The sequence below is a fragment of the Pleurodeles waltl genome, chromosome 8, assembly GCF_031143425.1.
Source record: "Pleurodeles waltl isolate 20211129_DDA chromosome 8, aPleWal1.hap1.20221129, whole genome shotgun sequence".
Taxonomy (NCBI): domain Eukaryota; kingdom Metazoa; phylum Chordata; class Amphibia; order Caudata; family Salamandridae; genus Pleurodeles; species Pleurodeles waltl.
The window spans coordinates 744,027,812-744,042,249 of NC_090447.1; the positions used below are offsets into that span (position 1 = coordinate 744,027,812).

The 14,438-nt window shown below is 42.3% G+C and overlaps 1 protein-coding gene across 1 annotated transcript in view; it reads right to left on the bottom strand.

Annotated features, from left to right (window-relative positions):
* The window catches only part of F10 (coagulation factor X), a 242,593-nt gene that overhangs the window by 183,471 nt on the left and 44,684 nt on the right, over window positions 1-14,438 (bottom strand). Inside the window, exon 2 of the mRNA XM_069204955.1 lies at window positions 5,557-5,717. Within this exon, the coding sequence (XP_069061056.1) occupies window positions 5,557-5,717 (161 nt within the window). The remainder of the gene's footprint in view (window positions 1-5,556; window positions 5,718-14,438) is intronic.

Below are 14,438 nucleotides of genomic sequence, written 5' to 3' on the forward strand. Positions count from 1 at the left end.
TGGTCAGAGGAAGGACACTGGGCAAAAGCCAGTGAGCCATGATCGGAAGGAATACTTGGTCCGATGGCATGCATGGCAAAGGAGAGATCAGGAAGTGAAAGGAGACAAAGTAGATGATGTGCGGGCCAATCAGAAGCATGTAAATAACAGAGATGTAGGACTAAGCCAATGGTAAGTTCAGGTAAGTAACGGGCGGGTTCTAAGCCAATTTTAAGATTTTCTTTTTTTTATCCACAAGAGTTTGCAAGCACAGCGAGCAAGCGCGCGTGCAGGTGAAACCTAAAAAAAACCTTACATTTTACAGTTTATGAATCCCTTTCCATGCTAAACTTCGGTGGTAAAATATTGAGGAAACTAATGGCTAGAAGGCTATATCAGATGATTTTAGATTTGACCCACGAGGATCACTGTGGTTTTGGAGAAAAAATTAAAAAGTATTACATCTAATATTTCCTTACAAGTGAATTGAGTTATGTTATTTTTATGGTTCATTGTCTCTGCGAGTGCTATTGTTTAGTGCAAACAAAAAGTACAATGGGAATTAATTATATGGAACACAGATACTGTGTATGAAGCAAATCCTTTAATTCTCCTACAGCAAGTCATTTTTCCTAGGGACATCATTCATCTCTTCTCTAAGATAATTATAGATAATATCCCTTCCCTAGTGTAGGGTGGCACCAGAAAAAAGATTATCACAACAAAAACACACTTGGTGGATCAAGGAATTATGAAGCACGCACCTAAACGGGATTATTGAAATATCAAATGTCCTGTTGTTTGATCAATAATCAATGTTCTGCATAGAATTCCACATTATAGGGATGAAAAGGTAATATCTGACATCTCACAAAACACTTTATGCAATATATCAGACTGCTAAATGTTATTAGGTACAAATGGAAATAATTTCCTGATTGTCCAATTATTTCCAACACTCATGCCCTATACTTTGTATGCCGCTATTGGAGTGGGGGGATTTCCCATTATTATTTGGTGCAAAAGATTGTTAAGACACCTTAGACTGTAAGGGCAAATGAGAGATAGACTGTACGCTGGAGCTGACAGAGATTAATATATGGCTGTGAGTATGTGCACATTTACATAATTTAACTTTTTGCATCATGTTTATACTGTGCACAAAATGATCCAAATAAAGACAGTACTTAGCCAAAGTGCAAGCTACCATCTTCTATCTGGTGTGACTGTGCCAAGATCGTCAGTTTGCGAGAAGAGGTAATTGACTAGTTTGCTACAAGTCAAGGCATCAAGTGCGGAAGACATGTGAATCATGGCTACTGTCTACTGATTCATTCCAAAAAAGCAACACTTTTCATTTTCTTAGACAAACGTTGAATTACCATAAATTGGCTCTGTCCAGATTTTCAAGAAAGACAAAGCTGACAGAATGATGTTCCAAAATTCACCAAGGAGGAGGATTTACTCTTCATATTAGTTATGAAGGATGAGAAACTATAGAATTGCATAGCTGGCTGGATTGTTCCTTTGGGGTATTTTGTAACTCAAGAATCATTTTCTCACTGAACCTGAATATGGATGTTGCCCTGAACTGAAATTGATGATGCGGAAATTCATACTGTATTTTTTTAGAAGACTGGGGCCTAATAGGCAGGCACAAGTCATCACAGTCTGACAGGGTACGGAAACCATTAAGTACTCCAAATGGTTTTGAAGTCCACAAACTGCATACAATTGCCTGACCATGGCATGCCTATTGTAGATAATGTTTTGCTGTGTCACTGGCTGTGCTCTTGCTGCACAAAAAATGAATAAAGTCCATTTTGAATCTCCCTTGCACTGAACGCCGTGATATGCAATGCTTGCCCTGATTTTAGCCTCCCTATTCTTGTTAGTCTCCACTCTGGAAAATTTATTTGAGTAGGAATATTCCTATTGATAAGTTCCTTGCACTTTCAGTGCAGCATCATCATTTGGCAAATGTTCTTCCCTAGTTAAGCACACCCTCTAGATTTCCTTCTATGCACTTTAGGGTCACATTGAAATCTCTTGCAATTAATTTTGAGAAGGGACTTCAACTTATTATATGTATGTTGGAGGCATGTGAGTAATATTCCGACCTTTTAATGAGATGAGGCCCAACAGAAAGATATGAATGGCGGTGTGGAACCTTGGCCACAAATATCATAACGATGTTGGCAGTATTTTATGGCTGGAATCTACCAGATTCTAAAGGCTATAGCAAAGTCTGGTACGGTGTAAAGTTGGCCAAATCTACAGATGATCCTGTGCACTTACATTCAACTTAGGTGCACTAAAATTATGATTTGGCTTGTGGAGTTTACCAACCCTTGTTTTAAAATAATGGAGATGCTCATTCGATGCTCATTTATGAATATGGAAATTCCACCAGTAGTATAGAATTTTGTATTTACTAATCAGTTTTAAGGCTCAGTTTGAATGTCTTTTTGGGTAGTCAGATTGTGTAAAATGGTCAACACCCTCACACTCATACCTATAAGACAACAAAGTAAGGTTTTTTTCACCCAGGGAACACTTGCAAAGTTACTCTTGTCAAAGGCAGGAGTAAATGCAATTCTGCAGTGGAAGTGTGGTCACACCAATATTTTATTGGAAAGAGGACAATTTAAGTGTTTTTTCTGTGGTGAAAAACACTTTTCAATAGGGAAAAAAATGTTAATTATGTTACCACAAATTTGTTTTGCATTCCTATATGCAGCAGTATCAATTAGGTAGAAATAATGTGAATATGCGCTTGTGTAAACTACACATGTCATACGTTACCAGGAGTACTCCTGGAATTCTTTTAGAATTCATAATAAGTCAGAAACCTTTAATCAGCGCTCAGCTAGATTCATAGTTTCAGACGCTCAGCTTTCATGACATTGCGTAAACCATGGGGGCCGTCTTTGGCAAAAGCCTTTTTTTTATCAAGTTAGAGCTGCAAAGATAATCCCAGAAAAGAAAGATCTACTTTACTATGCAGCCCCGCAGACCATCCTTCTAAACAATACTAAAACGTTACACTTAAACACTTGAAAAATATTAAATGTCAACAAAATAAAAAAGCTAAAAAAACAATGATTGTGTTAAGAAGGAAAAATATCAAAACTAGACCAAAACTGTGTAAATTCGAAATAAAAAATCCTTAATTATGGAATCTGAAAATGTGCTAGGAGAAACAGTGGTATACAACCCAGACCTCCAAATCATTTTGCTTCACTATCTTCAAGGTGCAGCTACGAAAACACAATAGGAGCATACTCTGGTTGTTATGGACAACACTGAAACACTACCGACATAAGCCACACCAGAGACACATAGAGGCATATTTACAAGCCCCTAGCACCACCAAAGCGGTGGCGCTGCGCACTGTGCCGTATTTACAGGGCGGAGTTAAGCTACTTTATGTGGCTTAACGCCACCTTGTAAATACGACTCCTTCACATGCAGCACTTTGCGTGGAAGGGGCGTGCAATGAGTGTTGCTGTGGGCGTTCCACAGCACACCAATTGCATTTTGACACTGTCCCAGATTACAAGATATCGTAAATCTGTGGCAGCGACAAAATCTAACGCCACCCCAAGGGTGGCTAGCATGGCCCAATGAGAAGAAATGCTTTAGTTTCTCTTCCTTTTTTGCTCTTTCTATTTGTGCTGCAGATAGAAAGAGCAAATTGCCATTCAAGATTGTTTTTGTACAGGAAGGTGCCCCTTCCTGCACAAAAACAATCTCCTCCGCTACACAGCCATCCTTGCACCATGGCGCAAGGGTGGCTGCGTTGGTACTAGGCAGCTAATTTTGAATGGGGGAAACACAGGGATGCGCTGTATTTTTGTATATACTGTGCATCCCTGCATTTCAGAACTGACGCAGCGCGGCGCTGCCAATTTTGGTGCAGCTGCATGCTTCACCAATTCTTTGTAAATATGCCCTGTACTTCTTTCTGATCACCCTGTGCTTCCTGTCCCCAGTAAGATGGTGCTACTTGCAGTGGCACAAAAAAACTTAAGAGGGCCCACTGCAAAGTACTTGGTGGGTCCCCACTCCAGACTCACTCCGGAGCTCTATGCCAGGGTACTGTGCTGAAGGGCCCCCCTGTAGCCTGCTCCCCCTCGCACTGCAGGGGATGCATGGGTCTTTGTTACGCCAATGGCTATTCAGCCCTCTATTAATGCAATTACGTTACAATACAATTTCATTTCCACCATGCCATTTATGAAGCAGGACCACGGTGAGCATTTCTCTTGCTTGCTAACCACGCTCTTGAGCAATGCCTATATTTTAAAGGCTATCTTCAGGACAAAGCTAAAATATCAGACACTTGAAAAAGCTGCTCATGGCTGTTATACACGCACTTCTCACCAACAGACAAAATAATACTATCTCTGTGCAGAACCATACATTTGGTTGCTTTAATGTTTCTCCGTTGTGTTCTACATTCGTGAATCACACTTAGCTCCATTTCTTTTTGAGGAGTTGCTGACCCAAGCTTATACCAACACTTTGAGGCAGCCCTTGCAGCCACTGCACCTACCATATTTTAGTCATCAATCTACACATTAGAATATTAGGGGCAGATTTACAAACCTCTATTGCCTCTTAGCATTGCCTTAGCATCATTTTGTATTTGCGCTAAGTAGGTCTTTCTCCTACGCCACATTTACAAAGCGGAGCAATGCATGCATTGTGCCACTTTGTAACCCCTTGCGCCACATTATGCCTGCACCAGGCATAATATATGCAAGGGGGGCATTCCCACACAGGCAGGCCTGAAAAAATGGTTCAGTGAAATTTACATCAATTTTAATGCCTGCTCAAGGCAGGCGTTTAAATGACGCACCCATAATAACACATGGGCCTCCTTGTGCTTTTCTGCACTAGTGTCCAAATTTTTGACACTACGGCAGCAAAGTGCCACAAAAGTGTCAAAAATGTTGACTCAATTGTGCTAACGACCGCCATGGTGTGCCGTCTCATAAACACGGAGCAACGAGGGTGTTATGTGCTGCTGGTAGGAGGACACAAGAAAAGTGGCACATCGGGACCGATGTGCCACTTTCTTGTAAATCTGCCACCTAGAATGTTGCCCATTACAGTCAAATGGGCATCTGTGAGGTATGACTGACTGTAATAACCCAGAGAATCCGTGCTCTTGTATTTGCTAAAATCCGCCCTCAGTGAAATATGCACCTTGACTCTAGTTAAATCCATCTCAGTCCATTAATGACTAGCATGGTATAGTAAATGAAACGGCATTTAGGGGGCCTTTTGGGTCATACTGCTATAATGTACCGCCCATTGGAAATGACTTCTGTTACTGGGACAACTGGTAGATGGAGGACCTTGACAGGCATATTTCACATGCAAAATCTACCACAGCAGATTACAGAGGAATAGTGCCCTCCTCTGTCATGACAGGGATCACCTCCATCACCCCACAACGGAATGAACTAAGGACCAAATACTTGATTGTCCTCTAAATAGAGACATCTAGTGCAGGCAACTGTTAAATGGACACTGTGGGCTATTTACTATTTATTTACTTGACCTTACAGTGGCATCGTCATTCTCAAAGACTTCTCGGGCTTCTTCGTATGAGCACCGCTCCTCCATGCATTCTCGCTCAAGGTTCCCTTTCTTGAACTCCTCCAGCCCCGAATTTGCACGTTTCTTCCTCAGTAGAATCTCAGTTGCATGTTGTTTCTTAATGAACACTAGAGGAAAGTCATAACTTGAAGTCAGTCAATGTCGACAGTTTGAAGTGGTTTCAGAGCGCTAGAGGGTTTAGTTAATAAAATTATGCACACCAAAGCGAGTAAGGTAAAATTACTGTCACATATGAGTGTTTGATTGCTGTACTCCTGTTTGAGGAAGGCAGTGTTTGCTACAACAGGTATTGTGTATTGAGAGATGATTGAGTTAATCGTCTTTCCACCCTTCATCCTTCTTTTTGCACCTCTGCTGACTGGACATGGATTTTCGGTTCCTGGGTTTGAAATGAATTACTACAAATTCCCTTGTATTTTATGGCATGCATGCATGGGTTGATAAATGGGCTGCGGTGCCTGGGCCTTTCTCAGGATACTGAGACACACACTCACATCTCTAGACATTCTCGCAGGCTGAAGATGGTTGCACTGGACAGAAGGAGATTGGCACCTGCCGTTGGCAATGATTAATGCCCCACCCCTGCCTCTGTGAGCGGTTTATTGCCTAATGAGACCTCTTTACTCTACAAGTCAAAAGCATTCCCTCAAAGGTATGGCGCCACAACACAGACTTTTAAATATCGACCTCCATCATCATCGACTGCAATATATAGATTTGCACATTATTTTCAAGGCAAAGTGATATGTGGTTAGAACAGTAAATTCACGTTCCTCTTTGTATTCTTACCTTCACGATATTATGCAGTTTCGATAGCTATTATTCTAGATGGTTGCAGGTTCACATTTTTGTATTCAATATTTTAACATACAGCCTTTCTCAAACATCTACCACGAATGTGGTAAACATGAAAATATAGAGCCAAATTTAGTAATTTGTCGTGCACACACCCTTGCACCAGTTTTTGAAAATGTATTTAATATAACTTTTCATTGGTGGGATGAGAGCAGCATTCCCCACCGGGATATTTTTTTTTGCTTTTTTGCTTTTTGTTTAAAACATGTCAAGACGGTTCAGGGTATTGGGTCTCATATTGGCTAATAGATGTATTGCTATTAGTTGGCCAAAACCAGTCCCGACACAGTACCAGTGTCGGGACTGGAGGAGGGACCTTCTGGAATGGGCTGGGGCAGAAGAAGCACACATGCAACAGTTGCAGTAGGATGAGAAGTTAGTCGATGATCTGCTCTCTTGGGGAGTTATGATGCAGGTGTTGGCAGACCCCTGGAGGAGGTCACGCCCAGCTACATGTATTGCACACTGTACTGCGCAAGTTATAGACAGGCATGTGGTAAAATTGCTGTGGGCATTGGGCCTGCTGCGATGGGTGAGGTAATGGATACACAAAGTCTGCCATGAAGGTAAATGACCTGGGGATGCTCTTGGATGTGCACTTCCTTGTACTGATCGGATGCTAACTGGAAGCGGGTGGGGGAGTTCGATTTGTTGTGTTGTGTGTTTTTTGTCATAGATGATACTGGTATGTGATGGGAGCTACTGCAGGTAGGTACTCAAGGAGTCTTCACATATTGCTAATATCCTGTTTTTCAAAGGAATATAGATCCTTTAGGAAGGTAACTTTATACTAAATACACCATAGAGTTACAATAAAGTCTATGAAAAGAATGTAATAAATTAATATACAGTATTTATTCTCAGCAAAATTAAAAAAAACAATGTGGTTGGAAAACGAGATAGCCTTAATAAATAAAAACAAATTACAATTGCTTAGGCATTCGACATGTGATAAAACAATCCACAAAAGAAGTCACAGCTTAACAGTACTATTGCTCCTATCAAATCATACACTGTCATAGGGAGTTAAAGTACGAATGTCAACGACGTTTCAAACCCTTATGCAAATAAGAGGATCATCATCAGGACCCAAGAGTTATGCCTGAGATGAGCAAAAATGGTTACTGGCTATGTAACCGAAAACAGATTACTCTCCGTAAGAACATCTGTCCCAAAGAAAAAATCTTAATCTTGATCCTCAATCATAGCCCTCAGTAGGAACATATCAGTATATCAGTGCTTCAGGCAGAACATACTTTATGCTGGAATAGAACATTGGTATCCACCACAGAAAAAAGGGATTGTTTGGATTCCGGGCAGACCTGCACACTTTGGCCCTGATTTATACTTTTTTGCGCTGCATTTGCGTAATTTTTTGATGCAAAATCGGCGTAAACTTACAAAATACAATTGTATATATATATATATATATATATATAGTAATGAAATTTCACTATAGGAAGTTGGCTCCTTAAATAGTGGACCAAAAAGAGGTACACTGTGTAAAGAGTCCAAGCAAACCCCAGAGGTATTACAGAGGCACAAATGACGCTCCTAAGGCTCTCTTTTGTGGAAGTGTAGGCAAGCCATTAGACATATCAGAGGGCGGTGCCAAATATGTATTGCACACACAAGGGCAGTACGAGAGACACACACTTAATAAAGAAATCCAACACCAATTTATAAAAATAACACACATTTTTATATGAATTTAGATATCAAAATCATCGGATTCGAATACTTTTAGAGATATGAATTTTTACAGGTTTTAAAAGTTCACAAAGTAAAATTTCTGGAGCAGTAATGTTATCCTATGGGGAAAAACATGTACTGCTTACATTTACTTAGCAGTGACTTACGGGACCAATCTTCTGGACTTAAGGTCAGTATGGGGCAAGGTCCAAGGCAGCACCAAAAGGTAACTTTGGGAGGCATTGGGGCTTCCAGGTGTATAGGTGCTTTTCAACATCAGGTGCCATATGGCATCGTTCCCAACCTTTTGACTTCTGTGGACCCCGACTTCATCATTTCAGAAATCTGGGCACCCCCCACTGAGTTATTGCTGAAAGCTGGGGACCTAACCTCCTAATATAATTTAATTTTCTAAGCAGTCGGAGGTTGGGAACCACTGCCCTAAGGTTATCCGAAAAGAAATATATACTGCATTCAGGCACTTAACAATGACCTACAGGACTGTTCTTCTGGAGTTAAGGTGAGTATGGGGCAAGGTCCAAGGCCACACAAACAGTTCACCTCGGGGGCCTCTGGGGCGTCTGGGTGTAGAGGTGGGTTACAGGGTTGGGTGTCCCATTCACTTCAATGGAGATCTGTCCGGTTAGAAAGAGGATGCAAGCATGGACTGAGGGGCCAATCCAGGGAATCCACAGGGAAGCTTGTAGTGAATCCTATCTTGTTTTAAATGGGAAACAGGAGTTCACTTAGCCTTCTGGTTTGCAGGCCTGTGCCCCCGTCACCCAGTGATTTTTACCCTACTTAGCTTGCTCTGTTTTAGCTCAATTATTTAATTATATGTTTCCAAGATCGCTGCATTGTTTTTAGTTAGTACAATGTTTTAGTTTCCTGCTATCAGTGCCACTGTGCTAAGGTGTCACTTTCAGCACCAGAGATAGATAAGATGTAGGTATTCACATTAAGGTACTTTCCCACTTTTTGCTTTCAAGGACTTTTTGATATAATTGCCACCCCAAGCATGTCTTATTATCTACTGTTTTGGAACAGACCTACCTCAGGGATCCAAACAGATCTGTATCAATGCATCTTACATAGACAGATAGTCAGTTGGATTCTGAACAGATGCCATTGCTGCTATCGATGCTGCACGTCGCCTTGACGCTGACCCAGTCTTCGTGTCCACACAGAGTATGAGCTAGAGACCTCATTCCAAGGTAACAAGGGTTTAGGGTCTCTTCTCATGAACACTGCATTGGCAGATTAGGTTTAACATACCTAGCTCTCTTTAGGTTAGAGATTAGGTTCACCTTATTAGGGTATTAGGACATATTTAACATTTTATGTCATTTTATGTTAATGCAAGATGGTGGGGGTCTTTGTATTAATGACGCTCGTATTCACAATTCTGTTCCTTGCATTATTCATTATCCTTATCATTGCAGCCCATGCAACTTATCGTAGATTGCAGTTTTGTTAATAAAACCTAATGAAATCTTTACTGCATCTCCTTCATTGCCTCTGTTTGATTGAGACATGCTGTTCATGTGAGAAAGGGGTAATCTCAGTTTAACCACAATACTCCCTGAGATGTCACACTCTGGAGTCCATGCGTAAAGGCTGCCACAAATCACCTTTTACTGTTTGGGTTTTTGGTGAGGTGTTACTTGTGAGCCGGGAGGGTTGGGAAGACAGTTGCAACTTGTTGTACGACAGGCATAGTCACCTACAAACATAAGTACTGTCCTCCTTAAACCAGCAGTCTTGCCTAGAGCAAGAGTCAAACTACGACAGGGTGCCACCAATGATAGTGTTCAGGCACTAATTTACAGATACCCTGACTAGCACTGTCACACATACAACAGGTACCCTAAGAACCATTATATGGAGACGTCCGTGGTCTTGGGGAAGATCCTCCTCAGCTGAACAGAGAGCTCCTAATTGGGCTGTAGGTTGTTCGAGCTAGAACTAGTAAAATTACTTTTTCTCCCCACTTGGTGTTCCATCTCTTTACCCATTATAAAATATGGCTAACTCCATAAACATTCCTGAGAATGCTAGCCAAGCATTAACACTACTCTTAGTAGTGCATGGCTTAACAGACGAGGGCAGGGATGTCGCATTCATAGTAAAAGCTAGTGAAGCTTACCAAACAGAAACATTCTACTCTTGGGTCACCTTTCCTGATGAAGACCAAAGATCATTCACATTCCACACATACAGAATTGCAAACGTACCTCAACAAGACCAAGCATACCAGTATCTTGAAATACCGATTACTTATCAAGAACATCAAAACTGGCGCCCTACCACACGTAATACAACCCATGAGATTAGATCCTTTAGGTAATGAAGGACCAACGTGGCCTATGTTTGCCACACACACACCTCACCCAGGTACACAAAATATGCAGGCAGCTGATCTGCACAATTTTTACATTGAGATAGTAACACTTTATAGATAACTTGTTCAGTTCGTAATATGAACTCTGAACACTACACCAGTGCGTCCAGCACCCCCAGCACCTACTGCATATCAATTGGCTACTGCTGGGATTAATCAACAAACAGTACATTCTACCATGGGTACAGTACCCACAGAACAAGAGAACGTTCTGGATAGCCCAGAAAACAAATCAGCTGGAAGCTGTGTTTCTCCATATGGGAGCACAGGAAAAACATAGAATCCTCACAATGTGCTTGCCCTTCGTGATGGTTCCCTTTGTGGATGACTGCGCCACATGGGGTACAGTCTTTGCTGCAATATATACTACCACACATAGTACCCCGGCACTTGCCAATTTACCGGAAGTGTTAAATCAAATTCAGAATGATCACGGGGCTGCACCAGCCCTAGATTTGGGAATTAAATTAATGCGTAACTTCAACGCAGTCTCCTCAATTATACTTAGTAACATTAAAGGGGAAGCGGTAGCACTGGTTGCATGCCAGCGGCTCCAAGAGATTCCACATTTGGACCAGGAAAAACAGCTACCAAAAATTATTGCTGACACCTATACCAATATAGGACAGGATAGTTTGGGAGCCAAGCCGAAAAAGCTCGAAGGAAGGTACTAAACAAGCACAGGAGGGTTCTAAAAAGAGCTGGGATAAACAGAAGCAATTTAAAGACAGGTGAAATCAGAGAGCAGATTCTCCACACCTGGAGAACTCCGATAGGAGATATACTCTCAGAAATAGAGAAAATATAAAAGCTCCTGACTGATAAACTGATTCACGTCCCTCTCGTTCCTTTCAGGACACATCGGATAGACGTAGCGAGAGAGGGGGACGTCCTAAATATGTGAAATAGAAGAAAGACTCACCACAGTCTTCAGAAAAAAAAGAAGATAAGTCCCCACAAGAACAAACACAGTTTAAAAAGAAAAAGGTGGCAGCACTGTCAATTAAAAATGCCAGTACACTTGAGAACATTGCTGAAGAACAAGACGAGGACAGTGACACTGTTAGGCAGCGCAGGGGAGGTCATGATATGTCACCAGAGTCTAAAAGATCATCTAGATGCAACAGAAGCTAGTGATAACATTGCAGTTGAAACTGCGGAAGGGAGGTCCTCGCAACCCGACAGGCTTTATGATTTAAATATCCAAATTGAGGGAGACGTAGAGTGCACCATTGTTGTGATATTTTGGGATGAACTTAGTCGTGATATCCTGCTGGCCGAGAGGGACTGGTCACCCGAGCACGTCCGTAAGCTCCCACGTGGGGAAGAGGTCAGTTTGCCTTCTTTCTCTGATCTTGTTCCAGAATCAGTAAAACAAGAATGTATGTCGGAACAACGCATGCTAAAACGACACATGCCTGAACAACCCGGTCGGAACAATGACTGCATTGTTACACTAATACCTTTACCACGAATGCCTTAACAATAATTTTTCATTGTAAAGGCATTCCTGGTAAAGGCATTAGTGAACGGCATGCAGGGTTCCAGCATGCGCCACCAACCCCACCTCTAAAAATTACTGAGACTCCCACACCCCTGCCCCCACCCCTAAAAATGAAAACCACCCAACCCCACACACCGCCCCTAAAAGTACCGTGACCCCCACCCCTCCCCTAAAACCACCCTAACCCCCCACCCCGTGCCTAAAACCTAAAACCACCCCAACCCCTACCCCGTCCCTAAAACCTAAACAACCCCAACCCCTCACCCCACCCCTAAAACTTAAAAACACCCCAACCCCCACCCCGCCCCTACAATTACTGCGACCCCTCACCCCGCCCCTAAAACCACCCCAACCCCCACCCCACCCCTAAAATTACTGCGACCCCTCACCCCACCCCTAAAACCTAAAACCACCCCAACCCCCACACCTGCCCTTAAAACCTAAACCACCCCGACCCCCACCCCCAAAAACTCAAAATACCCAACCCCCATCCCTAAAACTAAAAATGTCCGACCCCCCATCCCTGCCCCTAAACCTAAACCACCCAGACCCCCACCTCTAAAACTAAAAATAACCCTCCCCCTCCCCGCCTCTACACCTAAATCACCCCGACCCCTCCCTAAAACTAAAAATACCCCCTAAAACAAAAAATACACCGACTCCCCCGCCCCTAAAACAGCCCCACTTACCTGATCATGTCTTCCTCCTCAGCCAACTCCCTTCTTCTGTGCCTTAACCACGCATGTGCGTGGTTCAGCAAATGCGTGGTTAAGGCACCAGACAAGGAAGTCATGGTTAACAAAAGTGTTGTTCCACTTTCATTATCCATGACTTCTTTGTTAGGGAGTCGTGGTTACGTCTGCTTCCCGTAAAACAAGCGTACGCTGTCAACTGGGCTTTAGCACAGGCACCTGCGTTATACCACAACCATGTAGGTTGGGACAAGGACTTACCTTGTCATGTAATACCTATAAGGTCTACACCCCAGCTTCAACCACAATATCCTGTTAAACACGAAGCTAAAGCTCCAGTGAGGGAGATCCTCACTCAGCTCGAGTACCTGGGAGTAATTGAGCCCTGTGTCTCTGAAATGAATAGCCCGTTATTCCCTGTTGCAAAGCCTGACCATTCTTACAGAATAGTCTTAGATTACAGACATTTAAACAGTCACACATGCACATATGCTATACAAAATTTCCATAGCACAGCACTTATTAATAACATAGTGTGCAACAAATGCAAAATTACCTTGGATAATGTCAATGTTTTTTGAGCCAGAACTTAGCACATGAAAGTCAAGACCTAAGTGCATTATCATTTGGCTCACAAAAACACTTCTGCCATTTGCCCCAAGGCTACAAGAACAGCCCAGGGCTGTTCTCAGCCGGTGTAACATCAATATTACATGATATTGATCCCGAGGCAGGCGTTGTCCTATGTGGATCACATCTATCTCACAGAAGACGACCTCAACATTCATCTTGCCAGGGTCGATCAGATCATTTTAGGATTCACAGCCCTTGGCTACAAATTTAATTTTAGAAAAACTAAAATAGCCTTTCTCAGTGTATTGTTCCTGGGATTTGAGCTGTCAAAGGAGGGCAAGAGCCTGGCCCCGCACTTTCTAGAAAAATGTGCTCATCTCCAACCACCACATACAATCAAGAAATCACAGTCTTTCCTTGGTTTCTCTAATTTTGGCAGGACTTACATTCCTGATTATGTACAACATATCAAGCCACTCTATGACTTAATACGCCCTGATTTTTCTAGCAAACACTGGACAGTTGAACACACACGCATTCTTAGGGAATTGCAACAGGACATGCTAGAAGCAAAACACTTGCACACCTATGACAATAAAACAAATCTGGTCATCAGAATATTTGCTGGTGCCATTGGGTTCACTTATGTCACTTTTAACGAGGCTGAAACAGTGCCCATAGCATATGAATCTCATTTATACTCCAATGCAGAACAATGTTTTGCACCCACAGAAAAAATTCTGAGTGCAGTTCAGATGGCTGTCTTCAAAGAGAGACTACTTGCCCAAGGGAAACGCATTATTGTCATTACTCTGGTGCCAGCCTTAGAGGCTATCACCAAAGCAAACGTTCTTAACACTAAAGCATTATATCCACGTTGGATTCAGTGGGCAACCTCACTGACTGCAACCAATGTTGAATACATCCAAAACTTCAGACACAAGAATTTCTCCAATACAGACAGGAGTACGCGCTCCTTTAGATATTTTGCCACTTGACAGATACCATGCTGTCATTTAGACTGATGGTTCAGCACAACTAGCTGTAGGTGCCAAACATCAATTCTCAGCCGCTTGCGCAGGTGTGAGTGGAGATATGAAGGATGGTGTAT